Raw genomic sequence first — 21514 nt, 5'->3', positions numbered from 1 at the left:
TCATACTGACCTGGTTTGAATCCTAGATCTTTCCTTACTACCTGGGTATCTGAACAGATTATTAACCTCTGTAAGTCACAGTTTCCTCATGTATAAAATGAGGGTAATAATACCTATAGCTCACAAGGCTCTTATGTAGAAGACAGCATATGTACAGTGCTCACCACAGTATAACAACTGGTACAATGCTCAATAAATGTAAACTATGACAATACACAATACTGGGGGCTCATTTTTTCCTGTAGTCTAATAGCCTGTAAGTTTACATTTGGAAGAGCTATAACCTGAAAAAGAGGAGGAGGTGAAGCTGGGTGTGTGTGGTATAAATAATGTCACATCCCTCTAATCACTTTCATTTACAGAATTCAAAGTAAGGTCAGTACTGTATCTTTCGACTGCCTTCTCTCTGTTCCTTTGATAGATAATTAGTTGAAGGGGGTTGCAGTTTTGCTGTTTGCCCCACATTCCACCAGTTCTATATACCTCAAAAAAAAAAATACTTAGAAAAACAGTGTTAGAGATAAGCCATATTATAGTAGTATCTTATATTCTTATATCAGGAGGAACTAATAGTATGAACAAGATTATTTCTTGGCTTATAAAGCAATCCATTACATTGATTTACCTTTTCTTTTTCCCTTTTAATCTCTAAAAATTTAAAGTAAATTTGACATTTAGCTGACAGCTATACAGGTTGAATGTCTTCATTAATCATCAGAACAGTTATGGGACAAGAATTGCAAGCTTGCTAACATTCCTTTACTTCAGGTCACTCAACTCACTCTTGTCTCTCTGCAAACTAGCCAAAGCCTGTGGACATAAATGATTTGGGACAGAACTGAAGCTGTGAAGACTAGAGGGAATATAATATTTCCCTTTCAGATATAAAAAGATTAAAACAATGCAGTGATAAGGATGTGGGAAATTAAGCAAATGGCTGGGAATATAAAATCAGTAGAACCAGTATAGAAGGCAATTTGGTAGTATTTCTTAAAAATATAAAAAATGTTTAAGTCCATGTCTAGAAATATATTCCAATACTAAACTTTCACGACCATTTCTACCTTTCCACTAGCATCTTCACTCACATAAGCGGTCTTCTGTAAAAGCTATCCTGCAACATGTCCAACTAGCTCCCATCACCTCTTATATGCTTAAGGACAAAGCACCAACAATTTTCCCTTTTCTTTCCTATGCACTTTTTTTTGCTATCAGGTCATTCTCATTAGACTATATGTCGATGCTATTATCTCTTCCATTCAAAAACACACATACACATAGACACAAAACCTTCTCTTGGCCTCATTTCCTTTGCTAGATATTGCTCAGCTTTGTAGCAGAATTCAATTCACTCTCTTCATTTCTTCTCCTCTTATTTTCTTTTATGCCCACTCCACTGAAAGTGCTCTTTTCAGGGTTACTAATGACCTTATTGGTGCTAATATAATGGTTGACTCTCAGTCTCCACCTTATTTGATTCATTGGCAGCCTTTGACATAGGGGAGGGACCACTTCATTTTCCAAGACACATTCTCCTGATTTTTTCTTAGTTCAGTGTTTGCTGCTTCTTACTTTCCTTTGTTTGTTCCTCCTCTTCTCCCTTACTCCTAATGTTGGAGAATTCCAGAAGTCAAACTTAAGTCTTTTTCTAAGTTTACACTCATACCCCACCCCTTGTGATCTTATCTAGTTCTGCAGCTTTAAATAGCTTCTAAGAGTCAATGATTGCCATATTTATTTCTCTAGCCTAGACCTATTTTCCTAAATCCAGATTCATATATCCAAATTCATATTCAATATTTCCACTTGGATGTACCCCTGTTTTCAGTTAAAAATCTCTTCTGGGCTCTCCCAGAGTTCTAAATACTTTGCAAGCATGACACAGAGCACAATCCATCATAATTCTTATCAGAATTCCCTGTTGAACTCAAGTTCCTTAAGGGAAGAATAAGTTTCTTTTTCTGTCTTTTTAAAACTATCACAGCATTAGAAACATAGTAAATGATCAATAAATGTTTGCTGTATGAATGAAGGAATCCACTGAACTCAAAGCACTTGTTCAGCTATCACCCACAAGGCCTTGCTTTTGTAAACCACCTGATTCTGCTTTGGGGATCCTCAAGATGATCAATCCATTGCTTCTACAAGACTTTGTGAACTTTACTCTTTGTACTTTGTTATATGCCGCCAACCAAATTTCTGATAAGATCTAAGGCTACATCTATGATCATTGGATGATCTGTTCTTAAGAACTGTTATTTCTCAGTGACATTTCATTAAGTCTCAAGTTATTTCAAAACCAATGAATTCTTCAGCTATGTTCTTATAATCATTTTAACATCAGTGTAGGCACACCTCAGAGATATTGCGAGTTCAGTTCCAGACCACTGCAATGAAGTGAATATTCCAAAAAAACACAAATTTATGTATCCCAGTGCATATAAAAAGTTATGCTTACACTATACTGTAGTTTATTAAGTGTGCAATAGCATTATGTTTAAAAAATGTCTTTTAATTAAAAATGCCTTAATTAAAAATACTTTATTGTCAAAAAATGCTAAAGATCATGTCAGCCTTTTAGCAAGTTGTAATGTTTTTGCTGGTGAAGAGTCTGGCCTCAATGTTGATGGCTGCTGACAGATAGGGGTGGTGGTTGTTAAAGGTTGGGTTGGCTGTGGCAAATTCTTAAAATAAGGCAACAAGGCGGCTAGGCGCCATGGCTCACACCTGTAATTCTAGCATTCTGGGAGGCCGAGGCGGGCGGATCGCACAAGGTAAGGAGTTTGAAACCAGCCTGAGCAAAAGCGAGACCCCATCTCTACTAAAATAGAAAGAAATTAATTGGCCAACTAAAAATATATACAAGAAATTATCCGGGCATGGTGGTGCATGCCTGTAGTCCCAGCTCCTCGGGAGGCTGAGGCAGAAGGATCGCTTGAGCCCAGGAGTTTGAGGTTGCTGTGAGCTAAGCTGACGCCAGGGCACTCACTCCAGCCTGGGCAACAAAGTGAGACTCTGTCTCAAAAAAAAAAAGGCAACAATGAAGTTTGCTGCAAAGATCGACTCTTCCTTTCACTAAATATTTCTCTATAGTATGCGATGCTGTTTGATAGCATTTCACTTGTAGTAAAGTCTTTCAAAATTGGAGTCAATCTTTCCTGCTGCTGCTTTACCAAGTAAGTTTATGGAATACTGAACATCCTTTGTTGTCAGTTCAACAGTGTTCACAGCACCTTCACTATGAATAGATTCTACCTCAAGAAACCACTTTTCTTTGCTCATCAATAAGAAGCAATCCTCAACATTTAAGTTTTATCATGAGATTGCAGCAATTCACTCATATCTTTAGGCTGTACCTTCTAATTCTTGGTCTCTTGCTATTTCTCTCACATTTGCAGTTACTTCCTGCACTTGAGTCTTGAACCCCTCAAAGTCACCTATGAGGGTTGGAATCAACTTCTTCTAAACTCCTGTTAATGTTGACTTTTTGACCTCTTCCCACAAATCATGAATGTTCTTTTTTTTTTTTTTTTGAGACACAGTCTCACTCTGTTGCCCTGGCTAGAGTGCTGTGGCATCAGCCTAGCTCATAGCAACCTCAAATTCCTGGGCTCAAGCGATCCTTATGCCTCAGCCTCCTGAGGAGCTGGGACTACAGGCATGTCCCATCACACCTGGCTAATTTTTTCTATATATTTTTAGTTGGCCAGTTAGTTTCTTTCTATTTTTAGTAGAGACAGGGTCTCACTCTTGCTCAGGCTGGTTTCAAACTCTTGACGTTGAGCGATCCTCCCACCTCTGAGTCCCAGAGTGCTAGGATTATAGGCATGAGCCACCACACCCAGCCTATTAATGTTCTTAATGGCATCTAGAATGGTGAATCCTTTCCAGCTGGTTTCAAACTCTTGACGTTGAGCAATCCTCCCACCTCGGAGTCCCAGAGTGCTAGGATTATAAGCATGAGCCACCACACCCAGCCTATTAATGTTCTTAATGGCATCTAGAATAGTGAATCCTTTCCAGGTTTCCATACACTTGGCCTAGAATCATCTAAGGAATCACTATCTATGGCAGTTATAGCCTTACAAAATGTACCTCTTCAATAATAAGACTTGAAAGTTAAAATTACTCCTTGACCAGTGGGCTGAAGAATGGATGTTGTATTAGTAGGAATGAAAATAACATTCATCTCTTTATACACCTCCATTGGAGCTCTTGAGTGACCAGGTGCATTGTGAATGAACAGTAACCTTTTGAAAGGAACATTTTTGTCTGAGCAGGTCTCAACAGTGGGTTTAAAATACTCAGTACACCATGCTGTAATGTGCTGTTATCCAGGCTTTGTTATTCCACTTATAGAGCACAGGCAGAGTAGATTTAGCATAATTCTTAAGGGCCCCCAGATTTTCAGACTGGTAAATGAGTAAATGAGCACTGATTTCAACTTAAAGTCACCAGCTGCATTCAGCCCTAACAATAGAGCCAACCTCTACAGTCAACCTCTATAGCCTTTGAAGTTAGGCCCTGACTTCTCTCTGGCTATGAAAGTCCTAGATAGCATCTTCTTCTGATAGAAGGCTATTTTGTCTACATTGAAAATCTTTTGTTTAGTGTAGCCACTGTCATCAATTATCTTAGCTAGATCTTTTGGATAACTTGCCACAGCTTGTCCACGGGCACTTGCTGCTTCACCTTGCACTTTTATGTTACGGAGACAGCTTCTTCCTTAAACCTCAAGACCCAAGCTCTGCTAGTTTCCAACTTGTCTTCTGCAGCTTCCTCACCTCTCTTAGCCTTCACAGAATTGAAGAGTTAGGACCTTAGTCTGGATTAGGCTTTGGCTTAAGGGAATGTTGTGGCTGGTATTAGTCTTCTATTCAGACCACCAAAACTTTCTCCATATCAGCAATAAAGCTGTTTTGCTTTTTTATCATTCGTGTATTTGCTGGAGTAACACTTTAATTTCCCTTTAAAAACTTTTTCTTTGCATTCACAACTTGCCTAAGTGTTTGGCAGAAGGAGGAGGCCTGCCTGTCAACTTGACTCAGCTTTCACCATGCCTTTCTCACCAAACTTAATTATTTCTAGCTTTTGATCTAAAGTGAGAGATGCAAGACTCTTCTTTTCACTTAAACCCTGAGAAGCAATTGTAGGGTTATCAACTGGGCTAATTTCAGTATTATTGTATCTCAGGGAATAGGGAGGGAAGCCTGCGGAGAAGGAGAGAGACAGGCGAAAGACTGGTTCATGGATCAGTGAGAACATACGCAATTATGTTTGTCATCCTATAAGGGTATGGTTCGTGGTGCTCCAAAACAATTACAATAGTAACATTCAAGAACACTGATCACAGATCATCGTAACAGATATGATAATAACGAGAAAGTCTGAAATATTGGGAGAATTACCAACATATGACAAAGAGACATGAAGTGAGCATATGCCGTTGGATGAATGGTGTCCATAGAAGTGCTCGACAGGGTTGCCACAAACCTTCAATATTTATAAAACAGTATCTCTGAAACACAATAAAATGAGGTATACCTGTATACAGTCACAATCTTCCCTTCTTATACTTCTAATAGTACATGCCAGCAATTTTTAAGCTCTTTAAAAAATAAAAGTCTTAACAATGACATCTTTTATAAAGAAATCCATTGCTAACATATAGCTGGGTGGACCTAGTCAAAGTGGAAGCATCCTTGCTCCCCCCCAGTTCTAGAGGGCCTCTGTGGGACTTTCACAGGCCTTCAGGGCTCTGCAAAACCCAGTGTGAAAACTACTAGTCTGCTCTCTAGGTCACAATGAGTAACAGTGGCTTGTAGGCACTTTCCCAATTCAATTTATGCATATTATTACTTAAACGCACTTGGAGTATATACTACTTCAAAGAACCCTGATGTAAATTCTTACATATATTGAATAGTCATAGCTTGATCTATCCATTTTTATTTTATTATTTCATTATTTTTAATTTTTGAGACAGAGTCTCACTCTGTTGTCCAAGCTAGAGTGCTGTGCGTCAACCCAGCTCAAAGTAACCTCAAACTCCTGGGCTCAAGCAATCCTTCTGCCTCAGTCTCCCAAGTAGCTGGGACTACAGGCATGTGCCACCATGCCCGGCTATATTTTAGTTGTCCAGATAATTTCTTTCTATTTTTAGTAGAGATGGGGTCTCTACTGGTCTCAGCCTGGTCTCAAACTCCTGACCTTGAGCCACTGCACCCTGACCTTGAGCCACTGCACCCTGGCCAATCCATTGTTATTTTAAATAAGTTTTTTCTTGGTGTGCTCTTGACTAAAGAATGACCAGACACACCAAAAGCAAGGCAAGTGGGAAATTAAGTTTATTGAGGAGGAGCAAGATTGGTTTACACAGCAAGAGCAAGACACATTCACCACAGATGACAAATGGATCCCCATTGTTGTAACAAAAGGGCCTATCCATTTTAAAGTTTAGGTTTTTACACATTGAGCTTTCTTAAATCAGGTACCTAAGGAAGGAATAAAACCAGTTCCATTTTGGTCAGTCTTATGAAAACAATCATTATTTCTCCCTTCTGTGCACTCTTCAACCAACAGATGTCACTAAAGATAGCAGGACCCAGTGGCAAATGAAAGATTAGACAAATGGAAATTGAGCATAAAATATATCCACTTCTTAAAACTGAGAAGTAGGTTTCTAAAGTAATAACATTTATTACACTGCATGCAACGTTTTAACCAAAAATTTAAGAAAGAAATTTCTTTTATTAACTTGCTCAGGCTGAATGGATCATAGCACTAAGTTTTGAAATACACATTCTTGAAGCAATTTAAAACTCATTAGAAATAATAGGCTTGGGCTAGTAGAAAATGTGGTAAAATTTAATCCTCATCCAAGTGTTACCTGGGCTATACAAACAGGAAATTGTTTTGTGCTACTGTGGCTAACCTCAATGCTGACCCTGAGCTGTAACGGCAAGAGCAGCTGAGAGCTGAAGCAAAATTAAAAACTTACATCAAAGTATATCATGACAGAATGTAGATAAATAAAACAGCATATAAAAAGTATTATTTTTCTGCCAGTCTCACAGAGCAGCAAGGTGGATATATTCCACACAATGTATAACAAATCAGGTGCATTTGTAAATGAGTCCTTTGCTGTCTGCACTGCCCTAGTCATTGACTACCCAAAACTGCCATGAGAAGTGAGCAGAGAAAAAAACCCAGTGAGAATGGAAACAGAATCACAGAATGTTCTGGTCTCTTTCCTCCATGGGTCTCCCTTTCCTTCACCTGGGCTTACCAAAGAAATAAACAATGGTGGCTCTTCTGTATCCTCTCGGTCACTCTTTCCCTCATCTTCCAGACTCCTGATGGCAACTATATGATCTCCCTCCAATGATCATATGAGAATTTCCAGAGGTAAGAGCATGTGTAATAAAACATTACAGAAGGTAAAGATACATAAATCAGATTGGCCAATAGGGGGCCAGCATGGAAATCAATGAAGGGTGAGAGACACTTTTCTATTATTCTATGTAAAGTGCATGTGTCAAAGTCACTGGTGACACAGTAGGAGCACATTTTTCCACTGAACCTTTGATTTCCCTTAGGTTTTGGGATATAAATCTCCATACTTTAAAGAACAGTGCTTCATCATAATATCCATGGTACAGTCTTCCTATGGCAACTCCCAAGAGGCAATAAAAAATATATAAAGACTATTATCTGAATTCCCACTGACTTTGAATGAAATTCCAATTCAACTACCTGCTAGCCATGTCATAATCTGGCAAATTTTGTAACTTCTATGAGCTTGAATTTTTTTCACAACAGGAATCATAGTAGCTAACTGGTCAAAGGGCTTTCCACATATTACCTAATTGAATCTTCACAATCATGTTATGAGGTAGGTATTAATATCTTCTCTGTTTAACAAGAAACTGAAGCAAGAGAGGGTAAACAACTTAACCAAGGTCATATAACTACCGTGTTTCCCTGAAAATAAGACCTACCCACAAAATAAGCCCTAGCAGGATTTCTAAGCATTTGCACAATATAATGCCTACCCAGAAAATAAGACCTAGTGATGGGCGTGGCTACACAGCATGTGTGCACTACCCATGCATTTCATCGCTGAGCGGTAAAGAAGACTAGCAGCCATTCTCATCTGCCCCATGAGAGTTCTATTGCTCGACATGAGAGACTGGGGCCAATGGTTCTTAAGGAAATAGAGTAGCAAGAAATTCAGGATGGAATTCGGGGTTTGGAGAGTTATGATGATGTTCCAGAAGAAGACGACTTGACTATATTTGAATAAATGTAGATTGTTGTACCATACTTAAAAAAATAACACATCCCCTGAAAATAAGCCCTAGGGTGTCTTCTTGAGGAAAAATAAATATAAGCCTCTGTCTTATTTTCAGGGAAACATGGTAGTGATTGGCTAGTAGTAATACCTATCTTGAGGATTCAATAGGGTAATATACGATAAACGATCTACTATAGGACCATAAGAGACAATTAAAGAAATGGAAGCTGCCCATACTATTAGTCTAAATTGAAGAACAGAGACTTACTCTAATCTCTTAGTTTTTCTTGAGGGTAAGAAAACTCCTTACTGACTTTTCTTATCAAGAATGTTTTGAAGGTTTTGTCTTTTTTCCCCTTCCACCTCACTTTTTCTCTCCCTTCCTTTCTTTTCTCTCCTTCTGTCTCCCCTTCCTCCTCCTCTAATGTAATCCTCACATAGTTATTTTCCTTAACTTTTGATGCTATCCCTTTGTCTATGTCAGACAACCTGAGAGGGGACTGAAGAAATTTTGAAGCCCATAGCTTTGGCATTTTTCTAAGAGATTCCTTTTAGTGTCACTGCCCAGAAATACATTCCATTCTAGAGAGCCAGTGATACTGGAAGGGGAAGTTCACTTCTCTTATCACTGTAATAATGAGTAAGCCCAAAAAGAAAAAAATATATTTAATGAAAGAAATGGTCCAGAAAAAGGGGCAGGAATGATATAATTGTTACTTTTAACAGCAATCTAATATTTGTATAATTAAAGCTCTATTGATTACTAAGAGATTCTTATATATGCACTGTTATACCGTTTAAAAAAGTGACAAAATAAAAACTCAGCACTGGCTATAGGCAGAAGAAGCAGGTTAGTGTGGTCTAAGCAGAGGGCATTGCTGAACAAAACAAAGATGTGGGTCAGTGAACCCCTGCCCAAGGAAGGCTGGCTTGGTGAGTGCAAGAGAAAGGCTTTAGATCAAGGAGAGGCACATTCAGTGAGTACCTATTCCATGTTACCCCTTGTGTCAGACTCTTTACCCAGAGTAGCTCAATTAACCCCCTTAATCCTAACAAGGCAGGTAGGCCAGTAAGTATTTATTAGTCCTAATTTTGTACATGAGAAAACTAGGCACAAAGAGGTACAGTATTTTAGCTGAAGGTCATGGAATTGATAAATATTGGTAGTAGGATTAGTATTTAGATCTTTTCTTGTCCACACCCCTCCCCCACCGGAATGAGTTGGTTTAATTCCAGGTGACACAGAATTTAGGGTAGAAAAAAGAACAAAGAGCAGACTCTGGCAGGATTCTGGGCTAGTTATACTTTAATTCATAGCTAAGGTAGGAATGGCTCAGTGAAAAGCTCTCTTTAAGATGATGAGCCACTGTATGATTTTTTTTTTATAAAAGTTCACTCTTAAATGTACAATAGGTTCTAAGATAACACTTTATTTTAGCTATAGGTGGTAAAAGATGTTTAATTAGGAGTGGAATCAAGGGTTACCATCCCCTTAGGCACAAGGAAAAGTTTACTTTTTTCCAGAGTTCTTAATTCCACCTGTGGCCAAGGGGCCCTTCCCTGTGGCCTTATATTTTTCACTTGAGTTTCTTCTGTTCCTCTTTTTGTTTCTGCTTGAACACCTTATCATATCCGCCTCCTTGGCCTGCTTCTTAGGTTGTTTCAGGGGCTTCTCTTGCTACCTTCGAGCCGCCCCTTCCCCAGACCCTGCCTGGTACTCAGATCTTTTAATCTCCTTAAAGTGTGCTTTTTCTAATATATCATTCTGTATTTAGAAAAGGTCCAGACATATCTTAGTATGATAAGACTTTGATAAGAATTAAATAGCCACTGAACATATGGCAAACTGTATGTAGAGTATTTTAAAAAGGGTCCATTTTTACCTCTAGGAGGCAAAGCATTTTAATATGATTTGATTGTGTCTGTTTTCAAACAGGAGCAAAAGTTGTGGTAATGCAGTTATTGGTAAAGATTAAAATAAGAGAGTACAAATTTACTGTTTTACATAGGTGTTTTCTGTAGTTTCTATATATTAATTAGCTCAAATTCTACAAACCAAATGTGCAATTAAAACTAAGCATTTTTAAGTGGAGGCCTACAATGTATATACATCAGATAGTGTTTTGAACTGAATTAAAAATGATTTAAAACATGAATTTTTGTCCTTTTTTTTAAAAATAGACTTTTACTTTTCAAAAGGTAATATACTTTTAATGGTTGTTCCTACACACACACACACACACAGTTAAAATAAAGAGGTTTTACAAAATTTTGTAAAGTCTATTTCTAGGTACTTAAAAAAAAGGAATATGAGAATCACAGGCAATTTTTGAGACCAAATGTACGTATAGTTTGCTGTTGATTTGGGAAAGAACAGACAGACAAAAAAGAAGACAAAGAAGACACAGGGAAACATCTCTCAGGAGGAAGTACATTGCACAGAGCCTAGCTCAGTTGAGATTCAGTCAATGTGTGCCAAATTCGATTACAGAGGATTCTTACCCATCCTATTTCCATTCTCTGTCTACACAAAGGCCTCAGAGAGTAGAGATTTTCATTGATAAAACTGTCAGAATTGGCAAGTATCAGGGTTTATGATAGTTGGAAGGTACAAACTGCTAACCAAATTATAAAATTCTTGTGCTGTAATTGAATAGGACAATCTTTACTACAGAACTCTGCTTTTAGGGGTACAGTGCCCAAAAGTTCCCTGTAATAAAATATTCACTGCTCTTTTCAAGGGTATTTTCCTCAAATTCTGTGACACACAGGTCTAAGCAATCCTTGACCCAAGACAGCAAACTCCTTGATATAACTTTGAGCAATTTCGAATATGCTATAACTTTTCAATATTCTATCTAGTATATTCCCTTTACCTACCGACACTGCAATTTTATTCAAAAGAAATTCATCAAGTTGGTCAGGCATGATTTGTAGTAAAAGGCATGTTGTTTATACTTCTCCTGATGCCAAGGTGATAGTTACCTGGCTTTCTGCACTTCTATTATCCACTTCACAAATTCACACAGATATGAAAGTTCAAAAGAACAAAATAACTAACATCTTTCTTTCTTCCAAAGGGATAAAACTATATTGCACAGACAAATATGGAAAAGAATACTCACCATAAGTGCAAACCATTTTACTAGCTTCTCTGAAGAGAAGAATTCCATTAGGAGATGATACATCAAAATTCAAACGCTGGGATCTAAGAAATATAGCAAAAAATTAGACTGTATGTGCAGATAAAGAAACAAAATATAGGTTTAAAATATCCAACGTTTTCATTTATTACAAGGTAGCAGCAGTGCAATTATCTCTTAAGGTGTCATTCTATTCAACAACTACTGATAAAATATATATGCTAATTTTCTCATTATAAGATACCAGGATAATTAAGACGACTTATTTTCATTTATTTGCTGATTCAAAGAGTTCATTTTTTATCTGTTAAAACAATATCCTGACATCATATATCACAGATTTCTTGCCCTTTCTCCTTTTATGCAAAGTGGTTCATAGATAATAATAATAATAAACCCCAGGTGTTTATGTGTAAGTTCATATAAATACTTGGACAGAGATATGTATTTACATTTGATATCTCCTACAGTGTCTGATACGCATTTTAAGATAAATTCTAAAGTGACAGATAGGAAATCCAGGTAGCTTTAATACTGCATATATTAATATATGAATCATATAATGAATCACTTGATGTTTCAAGGATATTTCAAACACATTAAATTGCATTACAGATTACAGTTTCCACTATATACAGCTTAGGTAAAAAGAAACAAATTTTAGAAGTTCTTTGAGAATAATTCTACTTCCCTGGTTCCAGCTGGGAAAACAATATGGATGGGATAAAAGACTGACATGCCATCCTAAATATTATTTGCCTTTTAAACATCAGTCTGACTTTCAAAAAATAATGGTATATTTTTAAAAGGATTAGCAAAAAAAAAAAAAAAAAGCAAAGACATTGCTAAAGCCCTGTTTGCCAAAAGTAGAATGAATTTTTGCTTTTCCATGCTTTTTCAAAATGCTCTAGTATTAAGTATAATTATAACCTATTATTAATAAAAATGTTGTTATGAACATTTGTTGGCATAAAAGTCCTAATTAAAAAAAAGAAATGCATACACATAATTCACATTAGATTCTATAAAAATATAGACAAGATATTTTCTCAGGTAACAGATTTTCACTAGGTAGTTCTTAGGACAATTGTGCTAATAAGAATTATCTGCCTATGGCAGACATAAAATCCTTTACAATGCAATGATTATTTTCCTTTAGCATTAAATGTTATATCAATAATATATGATACCAATTATCTGGTTGAAAAAATTAGCATTTAATTAAAAAGCAAACTAAATTTCTAATATAAAATATAAAGCCATCCTTCTTTAAATATTTAAGGTACCTATGAGAATTATTTTTAAAAAACTAACAGCTCTCAAAATAATACTCACATTTCTTTATTTGCCAGGTCTTTTTCCACCTCTTGTTTTAGAGAAAAAATTCTAAATTATTGCTGTGAAAAACTCAGTACCAGAGATAAAATTAGAGCTCCAACCCATACTCCTTTTCCCTAGCTAGACATCCTCCCTCTAAACACGCAGTTTACAAAGAGGAATTGATGAAACAGGATGGCTAAGTGACAGGTAATTTGGTGCTGAGCCATAGACATGGCATATTTTAAAGAGGTAAACACAATTAGCTTATTGTAGAGTTTTTTTTTTCTTTTAGCTATATCTTTATTAATACTTATATCCAGAGTATTTGAATCTCTGCTGGTCTATGCAAATTATAAGGTTAACTAGGCAATTTCTGAAAAGTGTTGTAGTTGCTATTTCAGTGAAAATTCTCAGTATATAAATCATGCAAATACATGCATCTTGGCATAGAGGAGGAAGCATAACTTGGAAGGGCAAGCAGGGACAATCCTCAGAGCTCCTGAGGCAGACAACTACGTGCCCTTGAATTGCTCTGGGACTGTTTCCTTCTCTATCAAATGAAACATCTCAACTCAGAGACCTCTAAACTTTTTTTCTGCTTTAAAATTTTATAGAATCACAGCTAAGCAGTGAAATAGTTAAAATAGTTGCCCTTCCCCCTTTTGTGCCTTTGAATATTTTAAATAATGGTGGCTGTAGCCTATCAATTTATTTTCAACTTCCCATAGTTCCCATATAAAACTAAGTATATTATACTTCTTTTTCCCAAAAAGTCTGAATCTTAGGTCTCTAATATTAATGTTCTCACTGATCACCTTAAGTTTTGGTTTCTGGGCTCTTGCTAAGCTTTGAAAATACACACACACAGGAAGGAAAGTCTGACTTTTGGAACCTTCTGCCAACAATAGATTGTTTAATCACTCCCTGTCATACTGCTTACCTATTTTGCATCAGTTCTGCCATAAGTTTCAAGATGGGAGTTGTACATGCTGGCTCTCCATACCACCGTTCAATTGCCCTCTGCAGAATGGGAAGGTATGTCGGGTAACTTTTATAAAGTCCGTTAAAGAATTTAAGGGTCAAGAGAAATATTGTTCCTAAAATTAGTGCCACTTAAAAAGAATAAAGGGAATTCAGGTTTGTCCTATGTCTATTCTATACAATAGGAATTTTATAAATTTCTCTCCCTAACCTTCACAGCCATACTTACATTTTTTTGGTCTGCAAGCTATTTGCTCTTATTTGTAACATATCCCGTATATTATACTGCTTTATTCTTGGCATACTGTATAAACAAAAGATAGACTTTTAAAGTATCATATAAATAACGCATTTAAAGAATTATGCTTAATATTGTAGGAGAGAAAAGTAAATTTAGTTAATGAGGATAAAACCATATTTGAGCTATTATTATCAGAGTTTCATGGGTACCATACTACTTAGAAAAAATATTTTTATTATAAAAATTTAAACATACATAAAAAGTAGAAGGAAATACTAATAAACCCCACATATCTATTTCCAGTTTTAACATTTTACATTCTCTCTTTCTAAGTTGTTAACTTGCTCTGCTTGGTCCCACTGTAGTGCCAAGGAACATCTGGGATGTTAGCTTGAAGAAAATCTTTGAGTAACTATTAATTCACTCAAGGTCAGTGTCACTAAAAGACAGTCCAATATACACACAAAGAGAAATTCTCAAAAATCCTTACTAATATTAAGAAGTATATGCTTCTGATAAGTCTATGCCAAAGACTTGGAAAACTCTGACTAAGCTCCACTGGCCTTTTAACTCACAACTGGCTTCCTCCTTGCTAAATAGAAACATAAAATATAGGAATAAGGCCCCCAAATTCTATGTCACCACCTTCATTTTCCTTTCCTTTTCTTTTCCCAATCCTCAAGTGTCTCTCTTGGTATTTTCCAATGGACTTGTGTTTTTGTTTCAGATAGAAATGCTGAACTGAATCACTTAATGGTGTTCCTTTTCTGTAGTATGGGTAGAAACCTCCATAATGAGAAGGAAAGGTCACCATAATTTTCTTCCCTGCTCTGAGAATAAATTTCAAACTCCTTAGCATGCTATATAAGGTCTTTTAAGATCTGGCCCCTGCCTACCTCCAGCTTCATATCTTAGCACTTCTATGCTGTCTATGATTCAGACATTTATAACTCCCTGCAAATTCACAGATGTCAGCTCTCATCTCCATTTCTTTATATACTGCTTTTTCTAACACATTTCTGTCTTTCAATACCTAGCTCAAGTTTCACCTCCCCTGGGATGTTTTCTCTGTTTTGTCAAAAGGCATCAATCTTTTCCTCAACTATGTTCAATAAGCATTCTTGAACATATTTCTTATAACACAGTGTATTAGAGTTGGTTGCTTGTGTTACCTGTCTGCTCCATTAGATAGTGAGTTTCTAAAGGACGGAGACCGTACCAATTTCCTACTAATTTCTGTTTGTCTCTCAGATTTCAATATAGGTGTCAATTATTTCAGGAAGCTTTCTCTGACATCAAATGTACCTGCCCCCATCCATCCCTGTGGGGTTAGGAGTGTTTCCTGTGTATGGCTATGGAATCTTATGTTAGCACTAGTATAGCACTTGTCTATCTCTCCTATTATAAGCTTTTTAAGGGCAGGTACTATGTACTTATTGTATGCACGGGCCTGGCACAAAGTAGATTTCAATAAATATTTGTTGCTATAAATTTGCACCCTAAAAATGAGGTATAGCATATTTGATTAGAACTACTTATTTAATTTTTTAAAGTATACATTTCACTTTGAGGCTTTAGGAAATAGTTCACATAATGTTCAATGAAAATAAGCCCTTGATAGCTTTAAGAGTATGTCCCTAAAAATGCCAAAAGCAACACTTTTTCCCCACTAGAGATGCCATGTTAAGGCTGTATTTGTATATATTGAAACAATTTCCTTAATACGTATTTACTAAAGTCCTACTTTGTAACACGCACTGTTTTAGACTCTCCAGAGACACCAGTGAACAAAACATTAGAAAATTCCTGCCCTCATGGAATTTATATTCTAATAACACAGAAAATAAATATATAATATGTTAGAAAGCACTATAAAGGAAAATGAAGCAGGGATGGGTGATAAGTTAGTATACATGTGGGAATGAGGTTTCAGTTGCATGAAAATAAAAAATAAAAAAACAAAAGCAGTGAACTTGATTATTAACTTTATTTTGGCTATTTTTTCTTCCTATGGAAGAAAAGCCGTTATTTTTGATAGATGGTAGATACTATGTGCCATGTAGTAGGGACTGGAGATCCAGAGTTAAGAAAGATATGGCTTTTATTCTTGGGGAATTAATGTTCAAATCTGGATGGCAGACATGTAATAGGGATGCTTTGAGTACTAAAATTCTGAGGAGTGCCGGAAGAGCGCAGATGAGAAAATTTTCCACCATGTGATCTTCTGAGCACAATCCCAGAGATCACTAGTGGTAAAGTACCTGTAAGGCCCATCAGAAAATGTAAAAGACCCAAATCTCAGAACCTAAGAATAACAGAGGCACACATAGGCCCCTTTGCAAGGCACTTTAAAGGCATTAGGACTGTCATATTTTTCAGACAATGCTGCATTCACTATGGGGTAAGGCCAGCGGATATGAGGAGATGCTCCCTTTTCTTTGTGGAATGAGAGTGGTGCCAATTCTAATATGCTTCTGACAGAGGTGACTGCCACAGAGAAAATGAGTGATTACTGGAAAGCAGAGTAGAGGTCTACTAAGCAGGGAGGTTAAAAGGGCTTCAGAGTGAGAATGCCAAGCTCAAACTACAGGGTGAGAATGAGAACCCAATCTAGGAGTTTAATTTTCCAGTGGCCTTGTGAGGACTACGTATATATGGATAGGAGGAAGAGACTGGGAGGCCTTTGGTAAAAGAGGCACAGATCTAATTGCTTTCACCTGATCTGCTCAATAGGCATTGCTAAAGTCCATATCACATAAATGAAAAATCAAAGGCATTAATGATATGACATTGCCTTATAGGATGGCAAAATGAAGAAGTTACCCTTCTTCATAATACCCATCCATCCATCAATCCAGTAGTTATTAGTGGTTACTATGTGCTGGACCCCAAGAAACCAGAAATGAGTAAAAACTAATTCTTTCCCTCTGGGATTTCACAGTAGAGAAAGCATCATAATCTACCAGAAGGCAACAAAAGAGAGTTTTTGTTAAAAGTGTTAGGAGAGGCCAGGTGCAGTGGCTCATGCCTGTAATCCTAGCACTCTGGGAGGCCGAGGTGGGCAGATTGCTCAAGGTCAGGAGTTCGAAACCAGCCTGAGCAAGAGCGAGACCCCATCTCTACTATAAATAGAAAGAAATTAATTGGCCAACTAATATATATAGAAAAAATTAGCCGGGCATGGTGGCGCATGCCTATAGTTCCAGCTACTTGGGAGGCTGAGGCAGGAGGATCGCTTGAGCGCAGGAGTTTGAGGTTGCTGTGAGCTAGGCTGACGCCACGGCACTCACTCTAGCCTGGGCAACAAATCGAGACTCTGTCTCACAAAAAAAGAAAATAAAAGTGTTAGGAGATAAGGATTTGTGGATGTGGTTTCAGAACAGACATAGCTTGCCAGTTCAGAGCTTATTTTAAAGATACTCCATGAATATGTAAACACCTGGACCTTTGTTCATGAAGGGACTGCTGCTGGAAGCTTTTCCTCTCTTCTGTCTGGCAAATGCCAATTCATTTTTCAAAGCTTAGCCCAACTTTCACTTCTCCCAGGAAGCATTCCCTATTTTGCCAAAAATACCAATCAATTCCTCATACATGTTCATATGGCCTTTTGCATGCATCTTCATTAAAATACATTGGTATTTAATTATTTATTAGTTATTTGTATATCCACTACATTGTGAGCTTCTAAAGAGTAATCATTTTATTCATTGTTGCATTTCTTGTGCCTGGCACAGAACTGACACTCAGAAAATGCTTGCTGAAAAAACAATGATTTTTCAGGTTTACTTTCTTCCCTATTTCAGCTTATCCAACATGATATTGCTAATCACTTTCTTCTTGAAATTGTTAGTTAATCAAAACTACCAATTGCTTTATAATACCTATGGAAGATTCCTTAGCCTGATTTTCAAGAGTCCCAGACAACCCCCATTTTCAACCATGAAAAAAAATTTATCTATAACAAAACATCTTCTCCACTACTCTCTTTGTAAACCTGATGGTTAGGCCAACTGAAAACCAGTCTTTCTTCCTATTTCTGTATGGTGCAATCCTAATTATGTGGGAAGATCTACAGCAATATCTTCACCTTTCCAGAGCCTTTCCTGATTCCCCAGCTAAATGCAATCACTGTCCTATTTGTATCTTTGTTATGGCACACACTGCTGTCTATATTTTATTGTAGTCACTTATATAGATATCTAGCTGACTCTCTTTGGGTTATGATTTGTGTCTAAGTAATCTACTAGGTCATTAAATATGAAATATCCAATTTTGAATCAAAAGTTTAGTTTATTGGGATGTGATGGGTATATACATACATAATGAGTGTGATGTGTGCCATCTGGGGGATGGTCACGCTTGAAGCTCTGACGGTGGGGAGGGAAAGGCAACACACATAACCTAAACATTTGTACTCCCATAATATGCTGAAAAAAAAAGTTTAGTTTATTATATCTCAAACAAGAGGCAGTACAATTAATCAAAGTATGGGCCTAATCTATCAACACAGTTTTGCCATCTTAACAGTAGCTTGTTTATGCCAGCAGTGAAGCCTGGAAAGCCAGTGGAGATGAAATTGTGAAAGGCATTTTCCACAGCTTGTTGAGAATTGAATGTTTTTCTTGCAAGAAGTGGTCCAAAGCCTGGAAGGAGTGGTAGTCAGTTGGTGCAAGATCTGGTGTATATGGTGGATGACAGAGAGTTTCCAAGTCCAGTTTTTACAGTTTGAGCAGTATTGTTTATGCCACATAGGGTTGAGCAGTTGTCTTGCAAGAGGATTGGCCTTTCTCTATTGACCAATCTCTGCTGCTTAAGAGCTAGCATACTCATCTAGCTAGCATTTCCTCCAACTGGTTGCAGTAGGCATCTGCTATAATGGACTGACAGTTTCATGAACCTGTAGTGGAAAATACCAGTGCTGGACCACCAGACAGACACCGTTCTTTTTTTTTGTGATTAATATTCTATTTTGGACTGTGTTTTGGCTCTTAATCTTTATCCAACCATTATGCCGAACACTTGCAATTGTGGAAAATAATCCATTTTTCATCACACATAACAATGCAGTGTAGAAATGGTTTGGCTTTATATTGTGACAACAAAGAAAGGCAAGCTTTAAGATGATTTCTCTTCTGAATCTCATTTAATTCATGCAGTACCCATCTATCCAGCTTCTTTATCTTGCCCTTTTGCTTCAAATGGTCCAATATTGTTGAAATAGTAATGTCAAACCTTGCTGCTAATTCACGTGTAGGTTGAGATGGATTCCCTTCTACTACGGCTTTCATTCAGATCATCACTATCCACCTTGGTCTTAGGTGGTCCACATGGCTCATTTTCAAGATTAACATCACCAGAATGGAACTTCTCGAACTGTCAACGTACTGTGCATTCATTAACCACATCCTTCCCAAACACTTCATTGATATTTCAAGCTGTCTGTGCTGCATTGCTTCTACGACAGAACTCATATTCAAAAATAACATGAATTTTTTTGACTTATCCATGGTTTCACAAAAATTGCTCTAAGAAAAAATTTGAGAGAAAATCACAAGCCAAAATGTGTTTGAAAGAATGAGGAAATACCTTCACAATAATAAAAAAGAACTGTCAAAGTGAAATGTCAGAGATATCAACTGTAAAACTTAGTACTTAAAAAAATCAGACATTCCAGACTTAATAACCTAATATATCTCTCATGAACCCAGCATAGTTTTTAGCCCAATTTGTTGAATAAGTGAGCAAATGGGATTCCTTTGTCTCATTCCATATTACGGAAAGAAATTAACAATAGTGGTGAAGCATGCTAGACACTGTACTAGACGCTTTACATAATCACAATATTTCTCATAACACCTGTAAGAAAGGTATTATTAGTCTTGTTTTATGGAAGAAAAATCTATGATGCTGAGACATTAAGTAACTTACCCAAGATCCACAGGTTGTTAAGTGGTGAAACTATGACTGGAATCTAAGATTGCCTTATTCCAGAGTTTGTGCTCTTCTATGTATCTCATTGTCTTGCCTTGTCCTTATATAACAAGTTTATGCACATTAATAAACAGCATTGATTTCCTGATCCAAAACAGTAAGCCCAAATATCAGATTATGACAATTCAAAGACTGAGTATGAGGAAATAATGGTGCACAAATTCCTTTATTTTTTTTTTTTTCAACTTCCCTCTGGATTTTTCATACTTCAGTTTAAATATGGTCTGGGAAAATTTAGACAAGGTGATTAAATGCACTAAAAGATAAGGTGCTTTCTTAATGTTGCATTCTCACCATAGGGGCAAAGAAGTATATCAATGATCCTCCTTTAAATCTTCAGTTGTAAAAACAATTTATCAAGATGGTTGCTGTGTAGTTTCAGGCAATTTAGTTTTGGAAGGACAGTGATAAGAAATGCAGTTTGTGTGGCAGTTAATGCAGTCAGTGTTTATAGAAATGTTTTTGAATTAAATAGCTAACCACTAAAATAGCATTTTATCAAATAATAGCCATAAATAAAATGCATTTTGACTTTCAGATGACATGTGCACTTACAGGATGTTTCTTCTGCATGCTAAAGATTGTATAACATATTAAAGAACACACATTTATGTGGATAAAAGGCAAATAAACTTTCCCCAGCAGTCATGTGGGAATCATCCCTGACGGTTTGACATATCAATATTTCAAGAAGAATAAATGACTTTCATATCCATATGTTTTTTTCATCATATACTTATTCATTTTTGCATTACTTGCATATTTTGGAAACAATCTGTACTTTATCACCTGAAACTGCTTAAAGTATTTCAAAATATTTTAATAAAGCTTTTTGAATTATCAAATAATATAACTTTTAAACAAATTTTACTATTATTGTAAATATTTGCTCTTCATCCCTTGCCCAAAGGAAAACTATAAATCTTGTCTCAACTGAATGAACACCATTTATCATATTCATTTTGTTGTCAATACAATTATGAAAAGCCTTTGGCCTTTTCCCAAGGAAGCTGATTTGCTACTGAAACTCAATTATTATAAGCAAGGCCAGTACCAAACCACCCCATTTGGCAATCTAACACAGCTTCCTGCATAAATGACACTTTGTCCTTTGCCCCTGACCCTAATAACTTCAACATCTATGGTCAAATGGAGGAGACAATGGTTTCTAGTTCAAAATAAAACATGAAGTCCTAAGATTTTCCATTTGCTATTTTCTGCCATCTGCTGGACAAAAGTTTCATTTCAGATAGGTGCCCCCAAAAAAGAAGAAAATGGAAAATAGACAATTAAAAACTTAAATTAATAATATCTTTTCTAAATTTTGAACAGTATCAATTATGGAAGATATTTCATCTTTGACACTGAGGAGAAGGTTTCTGATCTCGACTCTTGGTTAAAATTGTTGAAGAGGAAAACATGAAGTGTTAATGGCTGGACAGCATAGAGTTGTAGCTTGGTTTCAAGATCCCCATCAATATTTAAGTGCCAAAAGTAGATTTTTCTGATTTTTCAAAGAAATAAAAATTTTAAGTCTTGGAG

At 36.6% G+C, this 21514-nt stretch overlaps 1 protein-coding gene across 4 annotated transcripts in view; it reads right to left on the bottom strand.

Moving 5' to 3' along the window:
* RANBP17 (RAN binding protein 17) overlaps positions 1–21514 on the bottom strand; it is a 361100-nt gene that overhangs the window by 49061 nt on the left and 290525 nt on the right. For all 4 annotated transcript variants that reach the window (XM_012756963.3, XM_075996284.1, XM_012756961.3 and 1 more), the window contains 2 exons: positions 13700–13807; positions 11422–11504 (listed from right to left, as the gene is read on the bottom strand). In XM_012756963.3, coding sequence (XP_012612417.2) covers positions 11422–11504; positions 13700–13807 — 191 coding nt within the window. The remainder of the gene's footprint in view (positions 1–11421; positions 11505–13699; positions 13808–21514) is intronic.

This window comes from Microcebus murinus, chromosome 21, assembly GCF_040939455.1.
Source record: "Microcebus murinus isolate Inina chromosome 21, M.murinus_Inina_mat1.0, whole genome shotgun sequence".
NCBI lineage: Eukaryota > Metazoa > Chordata > Mammalia > Primates > Cheirogaleidae > Microcebus > Microcebus murinus.
The sequence above is the reverse complement of the archived record's forward strand: the minus strand, read 5'-3'. Positions and strand labels throughout refer to the sequence as shown.